The sequence below is a fragment of the Aulonocara stuartgranti genome, assembly GCF_965226115.1.
Source record: "Aulonocara stuartgranti genome assembly, chromosome: 3".
Classification (NCBI taxonomy): Eukaryota; Metazoa; Chordata; class Actinopteri; order Cichliformes; family Cichlidae; genus Aulonocara; species Aulonocara stuartgranti.
The window spans coordinates 40,413,946-40,440,761 of record NC_138941.1 but is presented as its reverse complement, the minus strand read 5'-3'; the positions used below and the strand labels follow the sequence as shown (position 1 = coordinate 40,440,761).

At 44.9% G+C, this 26,816-nt stretch overlaps 1 protein-coding gene across 1 annotated transcript in view; it reads left to right on the top strand.

Moving 5' to 3' along the window:
- Positions 1-7,182: 7,182 nt before the first annotated feature.
- LOC309703057 (low affinity immunoglobulin gamma Fc region receptor III-A-like) overlaps positions 7,183-26,816 on the top strand; it is a gene marked incomplete at its 3' end in the record, with an annotated part of 30,692 nt that continues 11,058 nt past the window's right edge. Inside the window, exons 1-2 of the mRNA XM_082527761.1 lie at positions 7,183-7,247; positions 7,470-7,502. Of these exons, the coding sequence (XP_082383887.1) occupies positions 7,211-7,247; positions 7,470-7,502 (70 nt within the window). The 5' untranslated portion in view covers positions 7,183-7,210. The remainder of the gene's footprint in view (positions 7,248-7,469; positions 7,503-26,816) is intronic.

The following is a 26,816-nucleotide window of genomic DNA, read 5'->3' as shown; positions in this document are numbered from 1 at the left end:
TAAATGCTTTAAACACCCCGGAGAGCAGCCATTTGGGGAAGTTGTTTATTTTGGAGTCATACCAACCAAACCCAAGCAGCCTTCCAGACATATTTTGCATCCCTGTTATGTCTCTATGTCATCTATATTTGGTCATGCAGTATAGGATTGAGACTTGATATGATCTTTTGGTTTTGCACTGCACGAATAAAGTGTTGCTTAAGAAGAGTTGAAGGTCATCAAAAAAATGTTACTACATGCACCCAGATGCAGGCCACTTTAGATTTATTAGATTTATACTAAATATATTTAGTGTTTTATAGATTTGTCTTATTTTTATTATTATTATATTACTTAACCAGTTTTAGATCGGAGCACCAGGACCGCCAGCTCTGACTGGTACCTGATCCACAGACCACTGAACAATATGGACCCCATGGGTTAAGGTTCAGCCACCAACTGTACTACCCAGCCTGACTCCAGAGTAGGACCCAATTAACCATGCCCCAGGCGTGGTACGCTGGACCTGTGATTTATTATGCTGCATAGAGGTTGCCTGAATCACTTTGTCTGGCCCCTCACCCAGGATCTGCACGGGTGACCCTACCAGGGGCAGATTGCTCCTGACAACTTAGTTCCCAGGATCACTGGAGCGCACAAACACCTCAACCTTCATAAGGTGGCGGTTCGAGATCTGTTGTGATGAAGAGAGAGTTGAGCGGAATTTACCGTCAGTCTACATTCCTACCCTTACCCATGGTCACAAGCTGTGGGTAGTGACCGAAAGAATAAGGTTGTGGATACAAGCAGCAGAAATACGATTCCTTGCTGGGCTCTCCTTTAGAGATCGAGTGAGGAACCCCATCTCTGGGGTGAGGAGGGGGAGGGAGCTTTAATGTTGCTCCTCAACATTAAAAGGAGCTGGTTGGGGTGTTTCGGGCATCTGACTGTGCCCCTTGGATGACTCCCAGGGAATATATTCTGGGAATGTCCTACCAGGAGAAAGCCCCAGGGCAGACCCAGGACCTTGATGAGCTGGAAGAGGTGACCAGGATGAGGGAAGTCTGGGCTTCTCTGCTCAAGCTGCTGCCTCTGCAACCTGAACCTGTGCAAGGTTTAGAAAATGGATGGAAGGATGTACTGTCTTAAATTTTTAAGTCATTGACTCATAATGTTTACTTAAGTACAAGTCATTGTTCTTATCAACAAAATATCCATTCATTTACAACACAATGGCTGCTCATTTAACATTTCTTTGCTGGAAATTGTAACCTGTTCTTCACACACCATGATATGATATTAGTTGATATGACTAGTAATATAACTAGCAAAAAGTGTACACTTTTAGATTATATGATGACTACAGGTAAATCCTGAGTTTGAGCCACAGAGAAGCTACTTTTTTTAGCCAGGCAAACACACAAGAATGAATTCTGATTTAGTGTTGTACCACGACAATAAAATGCCTTTGCTGGAAATGGTAAGGTCTGAGAACAGTTCATTAAAGTGTGATTTACTCACAGGAATTACAGCCGTTTCTAGAAAGCATGCTGATTTCCTTTTTCAGTTCTCAGCCACTGGAAATACTTTATGGTTTCCTGCAAATCATTTTCACAGCTTGTTATTTCACACGTCAGCCTCTTATTCGTTTTTCACATGCTCCAATGAGAAGCAAAAACTCGAGGGTGAGTTAATAAGAATCCGACAAGCTAAACATGGCAGCCCTTTGTTATTTACAAAGAAAAAAAGTGTCATGTATCGGTGTGTGGCAGGCAGGAAATAGGACCCAAACGCAAACTCACGGGAAAACAGAACTGAAAGAGGTCAGCTGGGCTCCTAGCACCAGCTTTGGGTCATATTTTGACCCACATACACACACATCCATGTACCCCCCCCCCCCCCCCCCCCCCACACACACACACACACACACATTCACACAGATGGTATTATTTGAGCACATGCATGCCTGTGTGAGACATATGTTAATGAATCTATGCATATTCATGTAACCACAATAAAGAGCAGTGCTACGGGGGAGCTGACTGAGAGGGACTGGGGCTCCAGGAACAGCGCTCGTCTCGGTCATCTTCCTCGTGCACAAGATCACACAAAGAGTTCTGCCTGGTGCTTCATGCTTTTGCTAGCTGCAGTATAATTGCCGTTTGTGCCAACATAAAACCTAACAGTTAGTTACACAAATGAAGTGTATAAATTTTAAGTCTTTTCACATCCTGTTAGTATATTTGACTTAAGCTTGATAATCACAATAATGCTTTGATGTCATAAAATAAATAAAATCATACCTTTCTACTAAAACTGTTTGTTGTTCTCCACCTTTTCCTTAACCAGAGCAGACCCTTGTACTGCAGGATTAACCTGAGTGTCCCAGTCGTGGACCGTATTTTAAACCAGGAGGATCCTAGGCTTTATTTTTGTTGATGTATTATAAATATTCTTGTTTTATTGTTATTGTCCATCCATCCATGTTTTTCCGCTTATCCGGGGCCGGGTTGCGGGGGCAGCAGCCCAAGCAGAGAAGCCCAGACCTCCCTCTCCCCAGCCACCTCCTCCAGCTTATCTGGGGGAACACCAAGGCGTTCCCAGGCCAGCCGAGAGATATAATCTCTCCAGCGTGTCCTGGGTCTGCATGGGGGTGACTTTCCCCTGCAGGCCCATCTTCTCCAGAATTGTCCTGATCACACACAAAAAATAAGAGAAGAGAGAAAACCATGGCAAGTATGTTAATCCCTAAAGTTTTCACAGCAGAACACAAGAGGAATACCGTCTGGACATCACCGGTTCTGCACAGTATGAGGGTTAATAAAACCATACTCATATGAATATGAAAATTGATTTATTCTTGTACCTCCATGCCACAGTGGCCGAATTCTTCACCCCAGTGAAGAGGTGATCGTTTTCTCCTCTCATTTTAAGAAATTAAGCCATTTGGTCTTTGTTCCCTAAAACATATCAAACTGAAATCCTGAAATCCAAAATGAATCCTGGGATATGGTGGGCCACGAACGATACAGCCAACACATCCTTCAAATCTGGGGAAATGAAGGACACATTTGTCACCGCATTTGAAGCACTCTTCAAATTTGGACAGCCTTCGTCGCGTCGCTGTGACGTAATTGCCTACAAATGCAGCCATCGACGAATGCTACCCCTGAATTTGGACACAGCCTGTGTCTCAATGTGCGTTTTGCACACTTCCTGTTTTACTTTGATAGTCACTTGTGCTTTGTGCATCATGTTCAGTTTAAATTGTGTCCAGCTGTGCTCCCAAGTGTCTCCTCTTAGCTACGATTCCCTCCCTTGTTTGTTCTTGTGTGTATTTATGCCTGCATCTCTCTCTGTCCTGCATCGCGGTCTCCCTCATCGTCCTGCTGTGTGTTCTGCCTGCCGTTTAGTTTCAAATAATTCTTTTGTAGTTTTGCATTTTTTTTTGTATTCCAGCAATACAGCTGGGTTTAAGTTAACCTTTTCTAAGAGTCTGCATTTTGGGTCAAATCCTCATTCCTTCCCTCTTCACACCGCCAATAGAATAGCCCTTTATTCTCATCGTACATGTACAATGAAAATAAGGATACTCTATATTCTGCCACATTTTATTTTTAATCTATTGAAAGGCCTCATTTTTATCTGTGCCATGCAGGAAAGAGGAAATGCAGCATGTTTCAGACAGCAGTCTTTTGTGTAGCTGGTATCTTGTTTTACGTCAGCATATATAAGGAAGGAGCTTTCTAATCAAGTGCTTTCTTGTCCTTTTTGACTTTAATGAGGAGCTTGTTTTACTAAATTAACATGCAGTAAGATTTGAAACTGCAGTGACTGAGACCACAATTATTTGCACAAAGTATTTACTGGTGTTTTAAACTCGGACCTTTAGATCAGACCATGACAGGAAGGATCACTTTTTAAAGAGACGTGGCTGATGGAAAATATTGTGTTAACATTTTTGAAACCGCAAGTTCGCAAATAGCTGCAAGTCTATCTGCACCATCTCTGCACTTAAACAAACATCAATGACCTCATGTATGTGTGTGTGTGTGTGTGTGTGTGTGTGTGTGTGAGATAAAACATACGTGATCATGAGGGTGCAAAACCACAACAGAGAGTCAAATGGTGGGACTCCCCACCATTTGACCTTAGAACTGAAGAAGCTTCTCGGATGAGAGGTGAAACGTCTTCAAGCAACTTAAAGAAGTCCAGACGCTTTTCTTTGCAAGCTCCTTTGACTATGATGACCTGGATGACTGAGAAACTTCACAGACACACAACAGAGAAAACAGAGAAAGATCCAGGAGACCCAAAAACAAACACGTGTCCACACCAGCAGAAGCAACAAGGAGCCAAAAAGAAAGATCACCTAAAACCAAACGGCAGCTGATCCTGTCAGAGGTTGGCCACCCCAGTACGAGCTGAGGACAGAGCCCCAGGGCTCTGGGCACATGCACAAACCTGCATCAACCCACCGTTCTAAAACCCTTCACCCTGTGTCAGTATTTCTGTGAAGTATGAATGAAAGTTTGCACGCAGCTGCAGGCTTATCTGCACTTAAAAACCCTCAGAGATCTCATGTTTTTCTCCATCAGCCCACAGAATGAATCTCAATGTCTCCTGAAAACACTTTGGCTCTGTGCTATGTGATAATGTCTTATTCTTGCTATCAAACCTCAGGATGTGTAAAGAGGAACTGGAAGTTTGGTCATGACCAAATTGAAATATTTAACACAATGAAGCAACATGGGGTTTGTTTCAGTGCTTTGTGTATTTACTCAATATGCATTCAAGTTTAGAGTTACTATGGCAATGTCATGGTCCTGCGACCATGACTCAGTGACTTTATGTTTATGTTCTTTATTGTTATTACTTTCATTATTATTCATGGCTGTTTTGGGATGGTTTGTGTTTGGGATTTTAGACACTGGGTTCTGGGTTTGTGCTCCCTCTGTTGGTCCCTGGTGTTAGTGTTCCCCTGTCTCGTCAGGTTAATCAGGTCCAGCTGTGTCTCCCACCTGTGTGTGATTTCCCAGTGTCTCTTTGTGTACTTATAGTGTGTGTTTTCCTCTGCTCCTCGTCGCGTCGTCTGTATTCATACCTGGTGTAATCCCCTGCGTGCTCTCCCTGCTGTTCTCCCTTCATGCTCAGGTTTGCTATTTCTTTGTGTAGTTTCTCCCAGTTAGTTCATCCTTAGTTCTGTTTTACCATCCCCACTTTATATTGGATATTATCAATAAATCACCCTCACACCTGAATAAGTGCTGCGTTTTGAGTCCTCCTTCCGCTCTCCACACGGCCGCTGCCCCGGACCGTGACAGGCAACATGAGTAAAAATATAAAAATAAATGATTTAACCTTCCTGCCTTCTTGGGACCTTTTTGTGCCACTGCTATGTGTTAAATGGCTGCCATTTCCACTGTGTTCAGTGGAATATAACCAAACTTGCCACAGGATAGTTTTTACCTGTCAATGTTAATATTCCAGTGTGAATTCCTTAAATCAGCCTAAAATGGCTGAGCAGCAGAAATCCCCACACCCATCACCCTGGGGACCATTTTCTGCCCATTGACTTCCATTATAAACGCTATTTTTCAACCCCAAATTATCATCATATGATTTTATTTTTTCTTCTTTTCTTGGATGTCAATGAAGACTCAGGGCCTTGAAGTTTTAATTTTTAAATTGCAAAAAAAATGCAAAAAAAATAATGGCAGGTCAAAATGTATGTTGGTGCCAATCTTTGGTCCATCTAAAGGCCTACTTATAATGACAATCACATATTACTTCAACTGGTTTTTTGTGGAAATATTTAGTTTCGTTTTTTGGTTTTTGGGGCTTATAACACAGGGCGCTCATGTAATAACACTGGGATTTGAAGGGTTAAAACAACGAAAATATAATTAAAACTTTACATGAATATTTCAGGGAGAAGTAGTTTTACAAGGTTGGCTAATTTAAAGTGGAATAAAATATGGATATATGGTCTTTTTATGGCGTGGCTGAGAATGGTCCCTAGGGTGATGGGTGTGAGTTTTTTAAAGGATGGCAGGAGGGTTAAGGAATAATTACTAAAATGCCTTTAGATACACAACAAAAACCTACTGACATCTCTCCTCTGTTTTTGACCTTCTGCAAATGATTTTTAGTTTTTAATAAATAATTACAATCCACAGTAAAACTGAAAATAATGAATAAATGTTGATAATGTCCACTCGTATGGACACCAGACTGATATGTCTTCTGACATATCAGTCTACACATAGCTAAACAGTTTGACTGAACTTCTGTCGAATCATACAGTATGTTATTCTCATTTATGTTGTAAGTTGAAACTTTTGTGACCTTGATAGAGACCATATGGAAGATTTTGTGATGACCCAGAGTCTCTGTGTTCCAGTGATCAGTTATCTGTAACTCAGTTTTCTTCATTTGTTACTATTGAGGCCTGAAATGATCAGCTTCAGTAAGCTTTAGTAAAGGTCACCTCGTCTGCATGTGACTCTGGAGAGAGTTACATAGTCTTTGTTGGTAACATGTAACATTCACTTTGATGTGCCAATAGAAGATACATTTATTTGTTGTCTTTGTTAATTTAATTTGTGAAACATACAGGTCTTTAGTTTCAGTTCAACCACACAGTGAGTCATTTACTCTGTTTGGGTGTCAGCCAAACATAGAATTTAACCACAAGGTGAAAACATGCACAGATCTGAGGTCAAAGGTCATTTTTATTATAGCACTGCATGATGATGTTTCAGCTAAGAGTCAGATAAAATCTCTAGATGTTCTTATGCAGCATGAAAGAAGAATTTCCACATAATTCCTCCGATAAAGAATCAAAATATAAAAAAATCATTAAAAAGACTTAGATATAAAAATACAGGCTGCAAACAGAAAAGGGGTTTTGGTACATTCACTCCCAGTGTGCAGGAAGAGTAACATTGCAGCATGATAATGATCCAGGGGATGCTGTCAGAGTAAAAAAAGACCTGGTAAGATATGACTTAAAGCGATGGAAAACATGTCACAAAACTGCTGCGGTCAAAGCTACAGGAGCTGTTTGAGTTTGGTGTAAAAGGGAAGGAAGCACAGAGAGACCAATCAGAAGAAAAACCTGTAGAAAAACTCTGTCACACCCAAACAAAACACAACTTCTCTTTTTTTCTGCAAAGTAAAACTGTTTGTGATTATCTGAGGATCAGAGTGCAGCAGGCTGGATGTGACGATGGGGCTCTCTTTGCTCTGCATGATGGGCTTTTTCTGTAAGTACACGTCTGACATTGTTTGAAAGGCACCATTAATTAAAATGTTTCTGATCTCTGAGAATTAGTGAGTCACTGCTTAGAGCTTGTTTAGCAAACAGGAGAAATTTGGTGATTATTGTTCATCCCTAAATTTACAATAATCAATAATCAGAGTAAAGCCTTTAAAAAAAACTTTACTCTGAAGTATAATATCTGATGAGTTTTTATTCATTATTTTAGTGCTCAGTACAGTCATCTGTGGAAACGCTGAAGGTAAGAAACACTGTTTTTACTCCAGTTCATATATGTAGCTGTTATCTCCTACAATGCTCGAAATCAGGGGTGTCAAACCTACGGTCCACGGGCCACATTTGGCCCTCGATACAATTATTTCCGGCCTGCTAGCCAGTTATTAATGGACCCTCGGTATGTGGGAGCTGAATCTTCAGCCCTGCTAAGAATCCGTGCTTTGATGGGCGCACCAATCGCATGCAAAGACAGGCTGTGATCATACCATTATATGAAAGAAAGAAGGGTGGCAGACGTTCTGAAGACAGCAAGTTTAGTGGTACAGGCCAAACCATTTCAACAACTACCAAACAGGTAAAACAGCAAATGATTAAAGTGCAGGTAAACAGAAATGTTTCTATTTTTCAGCATCTACTATAGAAATACAGTATAGATATAATTATGATGAGCTGCCAGAAGTTTCTTTGTATTTTTACACATTTGTTTCTTACAATTTAAGTCAAAGGGTGGTGCCGACAGGTTTCTCTCTTTCTCACAGCAGCTTTTTCTTCATCATGTAGAAAAACAGTTAAATACTGTTGATAGGTTTGTAGCTTGAACCTATTCGCTGGAACGTTGAAGACAATATAATTACACGGCAAGCAAGACACGAAGTAGGCAAAGTTCTTCATGTTTCTCGTGCACGGGAGAGAACCGGACAAACGCCGTTCCTTCGCTTGACCCCAGTTGCTCTCGTCCGTTCCCCCGTAACGCTACTCTTTTATTGAGGTCACATGAATATGCATAGGTTCATTAACATATGACGTCTACATACACACAAAGAGTACCTTGCCTGTGTGTGTGCGTGTGTGTGTGTGTGTGTGATTTGTGTGAGGTCAAGATGTGACCCTGTGAAGACTCCACAAAGCTGGTGCCAGGAGTCTAGCGGGTCCATCTGAACAAAAGGCTCTTATACTTAAAGAGATATACGTGTGTTTGCTATACCATATATCAATAAAGAGAAGATAGGATCTCTCTTATGCTCCTAGGCTGTGGGTGTGCATTCTAATGTGGAATACACACCAAGCCTTTGTGTCCTGCTAAAGATCACAGTCCTATCACTACACAATTGATTATACACCTCTAAGCATATATGGTTAAATATTTCTAAGCATAAATGACAATCAACAATACAAAATCTAACATTCCCCCCTTTTGACCTTTATGCTTGAAAAAAATGTGTTAGCAGTTATCCCATTCCTCATTGATCTCATCCCATGGCAAACTGCATCCTACGAGCAAACAAAGAAATTGTTAATTTAATAGTTAAAATAAAAAAGTAACATTTTCAAAAACATCTCAGCTTGGTGGTGCTTCCTCCGGGTGTGCAAATCACATGTCTCTCTGCAGAGTGGTTTAAGTTCTGCAGGACGTCATGAATGTCTCTTCCAGTTGTTTCCATCATTGTCCATAGGACCAGAGTCCAAATGTATGTAGAATAAACATTAAAACATACCAATTGGTTTTGTTGTTTGTCAACATGGGTCTCAGCTATCTCCAAAGCTGCAGACCTCTTCAGCACTCTAGTTTTATGGCCTCTACCAACCCCCATCACCTCACTTCAGGCCTTTGTCCTGCGAGGGGGATACTTATGACTCCTCCACTGTCCACGCTCTGCAGAAAAACCCCTCTGTGGAAAAGGGTGCTGGGTCCAGTTATCTTAGTGCTGTTATGATCCCAGCAGCCTTCAGAGTGTCATCGTATGCACAGTATAGTGGCACAGCATTAGGTGATGTTCATAGGAAACTGCTGTCATCACCACCATAGCTTCTGGTTCCTGTGCTTTCACAGAATCATGATGTCATCCTTAGACTCCCTCTGCGTTGTCGATGGAGCTTGGCACGCTCCCCTCATCCTTCAGGTGTCCGTCCGTTGTCCACAATCTCCTCTGTTGGCCACTGGAAATCCCCCCTGGCACAGCTCTCATTCCAACGCAGTTTCATGGTCCTTGCTGTGGCTCCAAAGTTTGATCTCATGATGGGCCCCAACCAGCTTGACCTTTGACCTCAACCACTGCCTGGGCTGTCAGCTGTGCCTGGAATGGTTCTTGCTTCTCAGAATCAGAATCAGAATCAGAAAGGGTTTTATTGCCAAATGTTGAGCGGGTTTACAACATTAGGAAATTGCTGCGGTGCTTCAGTGCAAACATACTGTTATAAATACTGTTATAAATTAAGCTTAAATGGACATGAAAATAAAAATGAGAATAAGAATTAAAAGTGCTAAGTAGATAGATATATACATGAGTGCAGGTGGTGATCAGTGCCAAACATGGAATCACTGGGCCTCTGAAGATTTCTCAGGAGATTACTGCTGCACCTGTATTTCCTTGCTAGGAGGGAAAACTTCTATTTGGAGAGCATGTCAACAATCATCAAACCACATTCTTTAGTTCAGTGAACTTCACTTATAGGCCATCAAAGCCTCATCTGAACATGGATGCACCACTTGCATAGGTTTAATACCTGTAAATAAACGGTTAATCACACAAATCACTGCAACAATAATCCATCCATCCATTTTCATCCGCTTTGTCCGGGGCTGGGTCGCGGGGGCAGCAGCCTGAGCAAAGAGGCCCAGACCTCCCTCTCCCCAGCCACCTCCTCCAGCTTATCCGGGGGAATACCAAGGCGTTCCCAGGCCAGCCGAGAGATATAATCTCTCCAGCGTGTCCTGGGTCTGCCCCAGGGCCTCCTCCCGGTGGGACATGCCTGGAACACCTCACCCAGGAGGCGCCCAGGGGGCATCCTTGTCAGATGCCCGAACCACCTCAGCTGGCTCCTTTCGATGTGGAGCAGCAGCTGCTCTACTTGAGCCCCTCCCGGATGGCCGAACTTCTCACCCTATCTCTAAGGGAGAGGCCAGCCACCCTTCGGAGGAAGCTCATTTCTGCCGCTTGTATCCGCGATCTCGTTCTTTCGGTCACTACCCACAGCTCGTGGCCATAGGTGAGGGTAGGGACGTAGATCGACCGGTAAATTGAGAGCTTCGCTTTTACACTCAGCTCCCTCTTCACCACGACGGACCAGTGCAGCGTCCGCATTACTGCAGCTGCAGCCCCAATCCGTCTGTTGATCTCCGGCTCCCTTCTCCCATCACTCGCGAACAAGACCCCGAGATACTTGAACTCCTCCACTTGGGGCAGGAACTCATCCCCGACCCGGAGTGGGCACTCCACCCTTTTCCGGCTGAGAACCATGGCCTCAGATTTGGAGGTGCTGATCCTCATTCCCGCTGCTTCACACTCGGCTGCGAACCGCTCCAGTGCGAGCTGGAGGCCCTCACCCGATGAAGCCAACAGAACCACATCATCTGCAAAAATCAGAGATGAGATTCTGAGGCCACCAAAGCGAAAGCCCTCCGCCACTTGGCTGCGCCTAGAAATCCTGTCCATAAAAATTATGAACAGAACCGGAGACAAAGGGCAGCCCTGGCGGAGCCCATCACCCACCGGGAACGAGTCCGACTTATTGCCGGCAATGCGAACCAAGCTCTTGCAACGGTTGTATAGGGATCGAATGGCCCGTAGCAATGGGCCAGACACCAAATATTCCCGCAACACCTCCCACAGGACACCCCGAGGGACACGGTCGAATGCCTTCTCCAAGTCCACAAAACACATGTAGACTGGTTGGGCAAACTCCCATGCACCCTCAAGTATCCTGGAGAGGATAAAGAGCTGGTCCAGTGTTCCGCGACCAGGACGAAAACCACATTGTTCCTCCTGTATCCGAGGTTCGACTAACGGACAAACTCTCCTTTCCAGCACCCTGGCATAGACTTTCCCAGGGAGGCTGAGGAGTGTGATCCCCCTGTAGTTGGAACACACCCTCCGGTCCCCTTTCTTGAAGATGGGGACCACCACCCCGGTCTGCCAGTCCACAGGTACTGCCCCTGATCTCCACGCAACATTGCAGAGGCGTGTCAACCAGGACAGCCCTACAACGTCCAGAGCCTTCAGGAACTCGGGGCGGACCTCATCAACACCAGGGGCTCTGCCACCAAGGAGTTGTTTAACTGCCTCAGTGACCTCGCCCCCGGAAATTGGCGGGTCATTCCCCTCATCCCCAGACTCTGCTTCCTCCTCGGAAGACATGTCAGTGGGATTAAGGAGGTCCTCGAAGTATTCCTTCCACCGCCTGACAATTTTCTCAGTCGACGTCAGCAGCGCTCCGCCAGCACTATACACAGTGCAGGTAGAGCACCGCTTTCCCTCCTGAGACGTCTGACGGTTTGCCAGAATCTCTTCGGGGCAGCCCGAAAGTCTTTTTCCATGGCCTCTCCGAACTCCTCCCACACCCGAGTTTTTGCTTCAGCCACTGCCCGAGCCGCATTCCGCTTGGCCTGTCGATACCTGTCGGCTGCCTCCGGAGTCCCACAGGCTAACCAAGCCCGATAGGACTCCTTCTTCAGCCTGGTGGCTCCCTTCACCTCTGGTGTCCACCATTTGGTTCGGGGATTACCACCACGGCAGGCACCAACCACCTTGCGGCCGCAGCTCAATGCAGCAGCTTCGGCAATGGAGACGCTGAACATGGTCCATTCGGACTCAATGTCCCCAGTCTCCCTCGGAATGCTGTTGAAGCTCTGTCGGAGGTGTGCGTTGAAGATCTCGCGGACTGGGGCCTCTGCTAGACGTTCCCAGCACACCCTCACTACGCGTTTAGGTGCACCAGGTCTGTCCAGCGTCTTTCCCCGCCACCTGATCCAACTCACCACCAGGTGGTGATCAGTTGACAGCTCAGCCCCTCTCTTTACCCGAGTGTCCAGAACATATGGTCGCAGGTCTGCTGATACGATTACAAAATCGATCATCGACCTACGGCCTAGAGCATCCTGGTGCCACGTGCACTTATGGACACTCTTATGTTCGAACAGGGTGTTCGTTATGGCCAAACTGTGATTAGCACAGAAGTCCAATAACAGAGCACCGCTCGGGTTCAGATCAGGGAGGCCGTTCCTCCCAATCACGCCCCTCCAGGTCTCGCTGTCGTTACCCACGTGAGCATTGAAGTCTCCCAGCAGGACAACAGAGTCTCCAGGTGGAGCACCCTCCAGCACCCCCCCCCCCCCCCCCCCCCCCCCCCAGGGACTCTAAGAAGGCTGGGTACTCTGAACTGCCACTCGGCGCATAAGCGCAGATGACAGTCAGGACCCGTTCCCCGACCCTAAGGCGCAGGGAACAAACCCTCTCGTCCACCGGGAAAAACCCCAACGTACCGGCAGCAAGCCGAGGGGATATTAGGATACCCACCCCAGCCCGCCGCCTCTCACCAGGGGCAACTCCAGACTGAGACAAACCTGGATTCCTGTCTTAAAGAAAAAGGTTAGCTAGATTATGTCCCAGGCAACATCAGGGCATCTCCTCCGGAGTAGCTCCGTAACCCTGCAATAAAAGATGTTAGCGTGTTTTGCATATTAAATTTGTTTAACACCTGGCTCTGCCAGGAGCCTGCATACACACCATCATGGCCTGGAAACAAGATCTGGAAATGAAATCAAACTTCACACTTGTAAACAATTGTATCATAAGAGCAATAAGCATTCAACATCAGCAAGACAAGTGTCATGTGCAGGTTTTCTCAAATCAGTAAACTACAACTATTACCATAATTTGCCTCAGACGTGGATCATCCCATGTACTCAGTCAACATTAATGTAATCGGTGACTGCTCTTAAGCAAAGTCACTCCACTCATATATTACTATGAGCTCAATAGCCCATCTTCAACTATTCCATAAACACTGCATCCCTTATTTGTTCTTCTCATGTCACTTGTCCACTTCTGCTGAATCCTCCACATGAACTCTTAAAGAAAGCAAACATTAACAACACACATGGATCGTGTGCTGGGCAGGCGTCGGCCATCCACATTCCAGAGGTGCCATAAAAGGCCATAAAGTTAGCCATCCATAGCTGTGGAAAGAACGTTATTCACATCATCAAAGTAACCTTCACATTTTCCCAAAAACACAGTGTAACAGCATCACCACTCATAACCTATAAACACAGTTTTCTTCACACATAAACCCAGAAATCCTGTAGTAGGAAAAAACATCAACCAGTTGTCCTGGTATAAATCACATGAAGAACTGTAATGCTGTAGAAAAGAAATGCAAATGTTAGCGCTGCGCAGGTGTGTACACACTTTCTCACAGTTTCCTCTGTGAGCAACACAGGATAGTGAATAACACCCCTGGTAGATGCACAGACACAGAAAGTGGCATTTAAAAGGTTAAATCGCCATGCAACCTCAAATGTTGCTGTCATCTTTCTGCTCCTATAAAAGAAAATACACATAAATTCATCTGCACCTTTGTCAGGTGGGGGTTAACCTTGAGTCGTGTTACATCAGTAAAGTCTTGTCAGCTTTTGTCAGCTTTTACCAGTCAGTTTTTTTTCTTTCACTCATTCATTCATGCATTCATTCTTTCTTTGCTGATAGTGGAACCCATCGTCGCATTTAGTTTCCACTCTCAGCAAAATTACGTCATTTCAAAAAGAAAAAGAACTTTAGCTAGGATTACATCGCTGAATCCTTTTTGGACAGGAACTTACTTTCTAATTGTCCCAAATAAGTGGCTTTCTCCAGAGCCCATTTTAATGTGGAGAAACTCACTTGTAACAAATTTCTTGACGACGTGTCGTACAGCGCTTTCTGTTCCAATCGTGCAGATCTGCTCAAACGACAGAGATTATCGAACAAAACTTTCAGTGCACTGTGAAAGTATCAAAATAAAAAGGCCTTGTTAAGTCATGACACAAGCTCCTCATCTCAGGAGGGTAAATCATACCATTAGCATGGTTTATCATACCATCATACTAATTGGCAGGCTCAACTTCACAACAAAAGAAAAATCATCAGCTAGATTCACTCCAAACCAACCATCAGCTGCACAACACACAACATAAGCCTAATGTCCTATTAGCTATGAGTTTAATGCCCAGGTCTGTGCTCTTCACTCATTTAGGCCACAGATCTATTTTATTCAATTTTCCTTTTTTCCCTTCATCATAAAACATGTGACATGCTGTCATGAACTTCACAAAAGAAGTTTGTTCTGACGTATTCAGAGTTGTGTATCTAAATACAGGATTCACTCACACATCAAAACAGGAAACTCAGTGTTTTAGAGTCTCCACTCAATACACAACAAACTCCAACACACCTCATTCACTCGTGCTAAAATTCAGTCACCTTTCATTAATCTAAGAACGATCAACTAATTTGCATATCAGCTATTAACCCACTAAGATGACAGGACAACAGAAAAGCATGTTCAAAATAGTATCACAAAAGACAATTTCCCTCATACAGTAAATTACTTGTGCTGCATCAAGCAAGCAGGAAGCTCCTCCCAATTTACTATATCAACAACTAAATTTATTGTCTGATCACTGGTTGGTCAAACCAGAATCTTTTCTCCCACGAAAGTTAAACTGTTGTCCTGCAACCTAGAGAGTCAATGTTTTGCATTGGATAAATTCAGCATTTGAGAACAAGTGTCTGTTAAATTGACACTATTTTAATGCTTCTGTACAAAAAACCCCCACTGAGCGGCTTTGTACATCGCCCCACTAAGACGGCGAATTTTAGCCCCACTGAGCGGCGAAGACGTACAAACAACAAATTTTAGCCCCACTGAGCGGCCACGGACAACGCCCCACTGAGCGGCGAAGACGTACAGTTATAGAGTTGGACTCTGAACTTACTCGGTGTTGCTTAGCGTGTAGTATAGCCTCGGATCCCGCCGATTGTCATTCATCAAGGAGAGAAAACAGACAGCTAATCCACAGGCCCGATGACAAATTCTCACGTCTCGGGACTTTACTACAGGAACTTCGTGGCTGACGTCAGTCTTTCAGCGTGTCTCTTCTCCCCTCGGTGAATGTCGACTCCAGGGCTCCAGCTCTCGAAGGACCAATTAATGCTAGGTTTGTAGCTTAAACCTATCCGCTGGAACGTTGAAGACAATATAATTACACAGCAAAGCAAGACACGAAGTAGGCAAAGTTCTTCATGTTTCTCGTGCACGGGAGAGAACCGGACAAACACCGTTCCTTCGCTTGACCCCAGTTGCTCTCGTCCGTTCCCCCGTAACACTACTCTTTTATTGAGGTTACATGAATATGCATAGGTTCATTAACATATGACGTCTACATACACACAAAGAGTACCTTGCCTGTGTGTGTGCGTGTGTGTGTGTGTGTGTGATTTGTGTGAGGTCAAGATGTGACCCTGTGAAGACTCCCCAAAGCTGGTGCCAGGAGTCTAGCGGGTCCATCTGAACAAAAGGCTCTTATACTTAAAGAGATATACGTGTGTTTGCTATACCATATATCAACAAAGAGAAGATAGGATCTCTCTTATGCTCCTAGGCTGTGGGTGTGCATTCTAGTGTGGAATACACACCAAGCCTTTGTGTCCTGCTAAAGATCACAGTCCTATCACTACACAATTGATTATACACCTCTAAGCATACAGTATATGGTTAAATATTTCTAAGCATAAATGACAATCAACAATACAAAATCTAACAACTATAAATCATTTCTTACACTGATGGTGTCAGGGTGGTGGCTCATTGGCTCCCTTTTCTGTTCCCGTGTTTCATTCCATGTCTCCTCTCAGTGGTGAGTCTGTTTTGTCACCCATGTTTGTCTCTCACCCCTCCATGTGCCTTATTTGATGGTTGTATCTCTCTGCCCTCTCTCTCTCTCTCTCGCCCTCTCCCTCACCCCCTTGTGTCTTAGTCGTTTTACTGTGTTTCATCTTCATCTTCATCCTCTCTTCCCCTGTTCCTGTCCTTGTGTCTCTGCTATTGCCTCCCTGTTTGTTTATCACTGTTGTTGTCAAGTCCGTGTGTCTCAGGTGTAGGTCTCAGTGTTTCCTGTTTTAAATGGTAAATGGTAAATGGCCTGTATTTATATAGCGCTTTACTAGTCCCTAAGGACCCCAAAGCGCTTTACACATCCAGTCATCCACCTATTCACACACACACATTCACACACTGGTGATGGCAAGCTACATTGTAGCCACAGCCGCCCTGGGGCGCACTGACAGAGGCGAGGCTGCCGGACACTGTCGCCACCGGGCCCTCTGACCACCACCAGTAGGCAGTTTTACTTTGACAGTGTCCCATCCTGTGTTCCGTTTTGCTTCCTGTATTGTGTCATTATGTTTATGCCCCCCAGCTGTGTTCTCCGTGTGTTTCCTCATCACCATCTTGTATATTTATGGAGTCAGTTGTCAGTCGGTTTTGTATGGCGTTATTTTTGTGCCACTATTCTGACCGCAAAAAATGTATTTCAGTGTTTGCTATTATCCACACACACACACAACAGCAGCCCCTCTCGCTCAGTTTTTGCACTTGCGCTTGCTCGCAATGTGTTGCTTGCGCTCTCAACATTTCTGCCCGTGCGCGCTCAACTCTTTCTGTACACCGTTATATTTGTGCCACAAAACCAGCCAATCAGAGACTTGGATGCAAAAAAAAATCTGATTGGCTGTTCTGGTCTCCAATCAGCTCAAAATGACGAAATTCAATATCCCAGAATCCATTTTGTCCGAAACTTAAACGAGGCAGTGGCGGAGGAACACAGAGTGTTTAAAATGATCATATTAAGAGTGTGCTGCCTTCATACAGACTAATTCTCTTTTCATGGATGTTTATCTGAACAGTTTACAGTACAGATTTACAAGAAGATGATGATTTGTGTGAGTAGTGCAGTGTATCTCACTGATATTGGCATGTGTGCTGCTTACCTCAGTGTACGCTTTTGTATTAACTCTTGGAGTTCTCAAAATCCTTGTACAAAGCTACATGGATAAAAATGAAAGGAAATACCAGATACTCCGGCTTCCTCCCACAGTCTAAAGACATGCACTTAGTGGGGTTAAGTGAATTGATTATTTTAAATAAGTGTGAATGTGAATGTTTGTCTGTGTCTCTGTCTTAGCCCTGCAACAGACTGGCGACCTGTCCAGGGTGTACCCTGCCTCTCGCTCTATGATAGCTGGGATAGTCTATAGCCTCCTGCGACCCTGATAAGGATAAGCGGAAGAGAATGGACACGAGTTTAAAGTTGGATTCAGCCTGTGGAAAGCCCTAAAATCAGTTTTTAATGGCTCAGGCTGTTTTCTATTGAGAGCTCCAGTAGATTTTCTTAATGTATGAGCTGTGATCAGCTGACTTGCTGCTCTTTATGATCCAAGATGGCGCCGTGTATGGATGCCCTGGTGCTTCAGTGCGTTACTTCTGTTTTGTTTTTGTGCATAACTTCTGTGTCTGGGCACTCCTCTGGATATTCTTACACCAGAGAAGAGCTTCTTAACTACAGGACTACAACACCTGTGGATTTACTTCCAATATTTGTCGCATCTGCGGCAGATTTACTGCAGACTCTGATCAGGAAAGTGAGACGCCGAAAGAGAGGTAAGCGAGCCGGCGCACTTGTGTGTCTGAGGAGACGTGGACTACGAACTGCTCTTCCTGGGATCTTCCTTTCCAATGTTCGCTCAATCAGGAATAAAATAGATGAGCTGGCCCTGATGAGAAGCATGAACAGAGACTTTGCCTCCTCCTGTGTCTTATGTTTTACGGAGTCGTGGCTCTGTGAGGACATCCCAGACAGCGCACTCAAGCTGGAGGGCTTTCATCTGCTGCGCGCGGACCGGCAGGCCTCTCTCTCTGGTAAGACCAAAGGTGGAGGTGTCTGCTTCTACATTAATAGTGGCTGGTGCACAGATGTAACAGTGATTGCTCAGCACTGCTCTTCCTCTCTGGAATACCTTTTTATCCACTGCAAACCGTTTTATTCTCCGCGGGAGTTTGCTTCATTCATCCTGGCCGCTGTTTACATCCCGCCAGATGCGGATGCGCAGGCAGCTCAGTGCGCACTCGCGGAGCATTCCCGGACTCTCTCATCATTGCTCTTGGGGACTTTAACAAAGCCAATCTGAGCCATGAGCTTCCCAAATACAAGCAGTATATTAAATGCCCGACCAGAGAGGAGAGGACATTAGACCACTGTTACAGCACGGTCAGCGGGGCCTATCGCGCGGTGCCCCGCGCTTCACTCGGACTTTCTGACCACGTCATGATCCACCTAATCCCCGCGTACAGACAGAGGCTGAAGCTCTCCAAACCTGTCGTGAGGACCAAAAAACTGTGGAGCAACGAGGCTGTGGAGGAGCTTCGCACGTGTTTGGAGTCTACAGACTGGGACACAATGAAGGCTGCTTCTAACAGCTTGGACGAGTTTACGGACACTGTCACCTCCTATATCCACTTCTGTGAGGACAGCATTGTGCCATCACGCACCAGGGTGAGTTATAACAATGACAAACCCTGGTTTACTCCTAAACTCAAAAAGCTGTGGCTGGAAAAGAGAAAGGCGTTCAGAAGCAGAGACAGGGACTGCTACAGAGAGGCCAAGTACAGGTTCACTAAAGAAGTGGACGTTGCTAAACATCAGCACTCTGAGAAGATGCAGCAGCAGATCTCAGAGAATGACTCGGCCTCTGTGTGGAAAGGTTTTAGGAATATCACCAACTACAAGCCTAAAACCCCCCACTCCACTGACGACTTGCTCTTGGCCAACACCCTCAACGACTTTTACTGCCGTTTTGACGAGCCATCAGGCAGCCTTCACACCTCCAACGGTCCCAACAATAGAGGCACTTTGGACACTCATTCCCCCACCTCTCCCCCCTCCACAGAGCCATCACCACCTTCAAACACTTCACCTACAACACCCCCCTCCTCACCCCACACAAAAGAGGATTTTACACCACCTCCTCCCACCACAACTCTTCATATTCATGAAGAAGGTGTGAGGAAGCAGTTTAAGAGTCTGAATGCTCGAAAAGCTCCCGGCCCAGACGGTGTGTCTCCTGCCACCCTCAGACACTGTGCAAAACGAGCTGGCCCCAGTGTTTTCTGGCATTTTCAACTCCTCACTGCAGGCATGTCATGTGCCTGCCTGCTTCAAGTCCTCTACCATAATCCCTGTCCCCAAGAAACCTAGGATCACTGGACTAAATGACTACAGACCCGTGGCTCTGACATCTGTGGTCATGAAGTCTTTTGAGCGCCTGGTTCTCTCCTATCTCAAGACCCTCACGGCCCCCCTCCTGGACCCCCTGCAGTTTGCATACAGAGCCAACAGGTCTGTAGACGACGCCATCAACATGGCCCTACACTTCATCCTGCAGCATCTGGACTCCCCAGGAACCTACGCCAGGATCCTGTTTGTAGACTTCAGCTCTGCCTTCAATACCATCCTTCCAGACCATCTCCGAGGCAAGCTTTCCCAGATGAATGTGCCTGATCCCATCTGCCGGTGGATCACTGACTTCCTGACGGACAGGAAACAGCATGTGAGGCTGGGAAAGAATGTCTCGGACTCCCGGACCATCAGCACCGGCTCCCCTCAGGGCTGTGTTCTTTCTCCCCTGCTCTTCTCCCTGTATACTAACTGCTGCACCTCCACCCACCAGTCTGTCAAGCTAATCAAGTTTGCAGATGACACCACCGTTATTGGACTCATCTCGGACGGGGATGAGTCTGCCTACAGGAGGGAGGTTGAACGTCTGGTGTCCTGGTGCAGCCACAACAACCTGGTGCTGAATGCCCAGAAGACAGTGGAGATTATTGTGGACTTCAGGAAGCACACAGCTCCACTCCCCCCCATCATCCTGACTGATACCCCCATCACCTCTGTGGACTCATTCCGCTTCCTGGGTACCATTGAGAAAGCCCAGCAGAGGATGTACTTCCTGAGGCAGCTGAAGAAATTCAACCTGCCAACACGGACGATGATGCAATTCTACACTGCAATCATCGAGTCCATCCTCACCTCCTCCATCACCGTGTGGTACGTTGGAGCCACTATCAGGGACAAACAGAGACTGCAGCGTGTTGTGCGCTCTGCTGAGAAGGTGATTGGCTGCAGACTCCCATCTCTGCAGGACCTGTACACCTCCAGGACACTGGGGCGTGCAGCTCGGATCTCAGCTGACCCTTCTCACCCTGGACACAGTCTGTTTGACCTGCTCCCCTCAGGCAGGAGGCTCTGGTCCATTTGCACCAGAACCTCTCGCCATAAGAACAGTTTCTTCCCCTCTGCTGTCGGACACATGAACAATAACTGTATGACTGTTCCCACCACTAACACATGACCCTACGCTGTGTTCACTGCATCATTCCATGTTTGGCACTGATCACCACCTGCACTCATGTATATATCATGTATATATCTATCTACTTAGCACTTTTAATTCTTATTCTCATTTTTATTTTCATGTCTATTTAAGCTTAATTTATAACAGTATTTATAACAGTATGTTTGCACTGAAGCACCGCAGCAATTTCCTAATGTTGTAAACCCGCTCAACATTTGGCAATAAAACCCTTTCTGATTCTGATTCTGATTCTTTACAGATTTATCCACCTGAATTCAGTCTGATGTAAGCAGACGTTTCATGAGTTGTTCTCGTCTCTACACTCACAGTACACTGTTTATACTGACTTTATATTGGACTGTCACTGTGCACCAGTCACACACTGGTCTTTCCTTTAAATCCATCACAGTACAGCAAACTAACCTGTTTATCCTGCACTAATCTGTAGAGGATTTTCATGCAGCCTTAAAAAACACAGTGATTCTACCTCAATTTGTTTTGCAGCATGCTTCACACTATGAAAAACACAATGTCAACATAAATACTCAAGTAAAATACAGATTTGTACTTCGTTACTTCCCACCTCTGGAAATAAGTAAATTGTGTGATATTTGACTATAAAACTGAAGTTGTTTACATGATATTGTGTGTTTATGCGTTGATGTTCAGTGTCACAGTTTAGATTTGTGCATGTTACACCCCTGAAAACAGGGGGAAAAGAATCACGAGAGTGATTATGACTTGCGTCTCTCATGCAGTAGTTTATTGCAGTGAGGAGAACGCGCGAAAGCCCCCTAGTGGAGAATAGAGACACTACTAATCGATCCCAGAAAAGGCTTACTAGCCGATCACTGATGTATAGATTGCAGTTCTCTTAAATAACATGAAAGCCATTAATATGACATGAAAAATAATAAACTCTTAACCATTTTCTTACCATATTTACATAATTTTTGTCCTTATATCAACTGATATGAATTAGTATTAACTGAACAGTCTTCACAGAGTCTATTGTCTATGGTTATAAGCCACAGATGGGGAAAAGTTCATGTCTTTTTCTTGATGACAGTCTGTAAGTACAGTTCTCAAGTCATCAGTGAAAAAGTGTCAACTTACATTTGCTGGAGTCCATACAAACCAATGGGCTGGGTGCAGTATGACTGCACAGCTGGAAACCATGGAACCAGGCCCGGGTACACAGGAAGCAGTTGCGGTGCTGGCTGAACACTGTAGCAAGATGGGGTGCCCAGTTGGTCATACGTCATCCGTCTTGGCGGGTGTCTCTTTCGCTGTGGCCGCTGAGGTGTCTCCTCCTCAAGTCTCTCGAGTACAACAGGTGGAGGAGGGGCAGGTATGTCACCTGCAGCGGGCTCTGCCTCCTCACAAGTTGTCTCCACGGCAGCTGGGTCAGGCGCCTCCAGATGGTCTCCAGCAAGAGGCTCTGGTGTTGGTGCAAGAGCAGGGACTGAAGCTGCGGGCTGAGACGTTGCTGTGAGAAGTTCTTGTTCTGATGGCTGGGACACAGGTTGAGGTGGTGCGTAATGACAGCGGTATTCATCAACACTGCCCTCATCATCAGAGTCTGGCACAACAGCGACGGGTTTTTCAGTCTTTTTCTGTTCATGTCTTGTACGATTATCTTTTTCAGGCACTTTTTCAAAAGGTAAGTGGTCACATGACATAAGCAAGTTTCTGTGAAGCACTCTAGAGCGCCCTCTGCCTCTCTCCGGTCTTACCTCATAGATAGGGAGGTCAGGCCCCATTTGTCTGACTACTGTGTGAACAGTGTCCTCCCAATAGTCTCTCAGTTTCCCTGGGCCTCCTCTAGGTGTCAGGTTTTTGACCAGAACTCTCTCGCCAGGTTGTAACACAGAACTCCTTACTTTTGTGTCGTAGTGTCTTTTGCCCTTTTCAAGGCAAGGCAAGGCAAGGCAAGTTTATTTGTATAGCACAATTCAACAACAAGGTGATTCAAAGTGCTTTACAGAGACATTAGAAACAAGAACAAATAAAAAGCATGATTTAAAATTGAATAAAACAAGCAAATAAACTAACTAACTAGTTAACAAACAAACAAACAAACAAACAACAGTATATAAAATCAAAACAGATAAAATCAGAACAGCAACTTTCTTTGCATTCTCATTTGCTATAGAGTAGGCTTGTTCCATGCCCTTTCTCCATTTTTCAACATAGTCTCTGTGGTCACTAAAATCTGTTTCTGAGTACAGTCCAAAGAGCATATCTACTGGTAGCCTGGGTGACCGTCCAAACAGTAAGTAAAATGGGGAGTAGCCAGTGACTTCACAACGTGTGCAATTATATGCATACATTAACTTGTTGATAGATTCTTTCCAGTTTGACTTCTGTGTTTCAGTTAGCGTTCTAAGCATTTGCAACAATGTCCTGTTCATACGTTCAATTTGACCATTCCCCATTGGGTGATAGGGTGTTGTCCTAGAACCGGCCATGCTGTTACGGTCGCTGACCTCTAGTGGCTCTCCCTTTGTAGAAGAGTTGTTTTTTTTTCTCTTTTTCTTGTGTTGCAGGTCTGCCTCATGAGCCACAGCTGAGGTGTGTTCCAGCTCGTCAGCCACGGCATATAGTCTGCCATCCTAAACTGCCACACCCCTGCCACTTTCCCTTTTTTTGCCAGAGCTGTGAGCTGTAGTGTTTTGGGCAGCGGGCCTTAGTGTGTATATGTGTGAGAACTTAAACTCTGTGGACTTTGGTTTTCTTTTCTTTTATTGTAAGCAAAGGTGCCCTTATTGTGTTAATTAGTAGTGATGGGCAGATGAAGCCTCATGAAGCACTGAAGCTTTTCATCCAATTGGTTCACCCCAACGCGAAGCTTCATGAAGCTTCATTTGCTCTAGCAGGACACCTACTGGACGTAAAAATAATAGCTGGCATGAATTTGAAGAGTGTGGCCTTTTGCACACAGCCTGTAAATGTCAACAACAAAAGGAGTGTGTAAAACATGTATATTGTATTGATGGCAGTATACTGTGTATATTTATACTGGCAGTATGGAAAATGATCATTTGGAAATGCTTAAAATGGAAATGATCATTTACTGTGAGGTGAGGTGTGGTTGGGGTGTGGACAGTAGTTGTGCTTTTGTAACGTTGAGGTATGGACAGCTACACACTGAGGCGTCAGTCCTGCCTGTTCACATTTTATTCTGTAAAAACTAAATTTTCACTGCTTTTATGACCTTTTTAGTGGGGAGAACATAGCTAGGATTTAATGATTTAACAAATCCTTTGAATCCTTTGTCCTCCACAATGCTAAATGGCTGGGAGTCCTCAATCACCATGCTGACCAGGTCTTCATCTATTTGAGATTGTTCTCCTGAGGAAAGACAATAAAGACAAAGCACAAATAGAAATATCACACACATAACTTATTGCATTGTATAATATTGTTATATCATTTAGTAACATTACAGCATGCTATATTATCATGGCATTTGATGGCTCACCTGGTTTTGCTCCACAATCGGTGTTCCCCTTATTCTCATGCATAGCTCTGTAGTGCCTAAGCATGGATGAGGTGTTGTTGTTATATCCCAGCTCCCTGGCACATAGCAAACACTTCACCTTGTACAAAAGTACAGACAGCTTCACATAGGTTTTATTGCACCATCAGTATTATGAAAATACATCTTCTGTGGAAATTTACATACCTTGTTGGGAGATATAAGCTCAAAATGTTCCCACACAGGGGAGGACATCCTCCTCTTCTTAGCTGGCTCCATTCTCTCCTGACTTTCTCTCCTCACTCTCCTAAACCTCCAACCTCTCTCCAAACTGTCTCTAACTCTCTCTAAACTGTCTCTAACTCTCACTAACCGCAACTCTCCATCAAACACCCACATTTTGAATGGGGTCTGAGGGTTTTATATCGCTGTCATAGCTCGCGGCAAAGTTCGAACCGCTTCCTGAACCAGTCACGTGGTACAGCCGGGCAGCGAGGCTTCGGACGTCATCATTTTCAGCTCCTCCCATAAATGAAGCAAGCCTCGATACGCGCTTCGCGGAAACGCCCCCTCCATTACTCGACACACGCTCCGAAGCCTCGATACAGAACGTCACATCACTATTAATTAGTTCATCATTGTGGAAGCAGGTAGGGGTTCTCTGCCATTTTTGTTTCAACTGTTTTCTCCTGTTTTTGGTTAGACAGGGAGCTCAGCCATTGTATTTTGTTTGGTTAGTGAGTACTTGGTTTGATTTTTAGCTAAAGGGGGTGTTTTGTTTGTTGTTTTGGCCTTGGAAACCCTGAAGGAAAGAGCTTCCCTGTGTTTATTTTTACTGTAGTTTTGGGCAATAAATCACGTTTAAATGATATCTATTCTCCAGTAGTTCATGTGTTCTCTTTCACTTTGTGTTACCCCTCACTCCAGTCAACACTTCGTTTTCAGGTGGGGTGTAACACATGCCACAAAGTTTCTTGAGCTGACTGAATAGCTGATTTTCAAATTCACCTCCTTGGTCATGGTGAATGCGACAGGGGAAGCCAAACTTTAGGGCATAGTCATTTGATATCAGGTTTGCAGCAGTTTTGCCTGACTTTGTGGTGGCATAGGCTTGCACAAAACGTGTGAAGTGGTCAGTTATCACTAGAATATATTCATAACTGCCTTTGCATTTTTCAAGATGGAGAAAGTCTATACACACCAGCTCAAAGGGCTGCGTAGTTACGATGTTTGTTAAAGGAGCTCTTGTTTCATGGCTGGGCTTTTTCTGCTTTGCACAGGAACAAACGTTGGTCACATAATGCTCGGTGTCTGCCTCCATGTGTGGCCAAAATAAGTGTTCACGTATCAAAGACACTGTGCGATCAACACCTTGATGGCCCATATTATTGTGCAGCTCTTCAAGTACAGTCTTTTTGAACTGATCTGGCAGGACTAGCTGTTTCCGGGCAGAAGTGAGTCTGTACAAGATGCCATTGTTATCTAGTCTTAACTTGCCCCACTCTCTGAACAAGCATTTTGTCTTAGGGTCAAATGTTCTTAGCTCTTTGGGCAGTGGTTTTGAATCTGTCTGTTTACACTGTAATACAGGGCTTATAACAGGATCAGACTTTTGCGCTTCATTAAGCTGTTCTTTTGGAATGGGTGTGAATGTTGCTTCTGCTGGCTCACCTTCTGCTGTGACTGACATTGCTGCAGCTGAGAGTGTCCATGCGGCAGGTGTGTCTTTCTGTACCTCAATGGCCTGGATAGCAGCTGCAATAGTGTCTGGTGGCACTTCCTCAGAGCAATCTCTCATTAAGGTTTCTACATCAAGTGGCATTCTTGATAAAGCATCTGCATCACTGTTTTCCTTCCCTGGTTTGTACTTAATGGTGAAGTGAAAATCAGCGAGCTCAGCAACCCATCTTGATGTGGTGGCATTCAGTTTGGCTGTTGACAGAATGTACGTTAGCGGGTTGTTATTGCTGTAGACAGTAAATATTGGGGCATAGTACAAATAGTCTCTGAATTTGTCAGTGATAGCCCACTTCAGTGCTAAAAATTCTAGTTTTCCTGCATGGAAGTGGTAGTTTTTTTGTTTTGTTGTTTTCAGCCGCTGTTAGAGTACGGGAGCCATAAGCAATAACTCGCAGCTTACCATCTTGTCTCTGGTACAACACTGCGCCTAGCCCTTTGTGTGAGGCGTCTGTGTGTACGATGAACGGCTGTGTGAAATCTGGGAACCCCAGCACTGGTGGGTGGAGCAAACAGTCTATTAGTTCTTCAAGCGCACTTTGATGCTGGCCAGTCCACACGATTTGTTTTGAGGAGGGCACAACTTGACTGGCTCTCTTTGGTCTTGCCCTTGGCCCTTTTGTGGCGTCTGAGTTCTCTGTGGTTTTGACAGCTTTTAACAGTTCATACAAACAACCTGCTTTTCTGGAGAAGCCTTTTATGTATTGTCTGTAGTAGGAGAGAAGGCCTAACATTTTTCTGAGCTGACCAACATTTTGTGGTTTTATACCTTTGAGTGCTTTGACTGCTTCAAAGTCTGCAGGATCCACTTTACTGCCTTCTGCAGACACTATTCTGCCCAAATAGCGCACCTCAGACTTAAACATGTCACACTTACTTGGCTTAAGCTTTATAC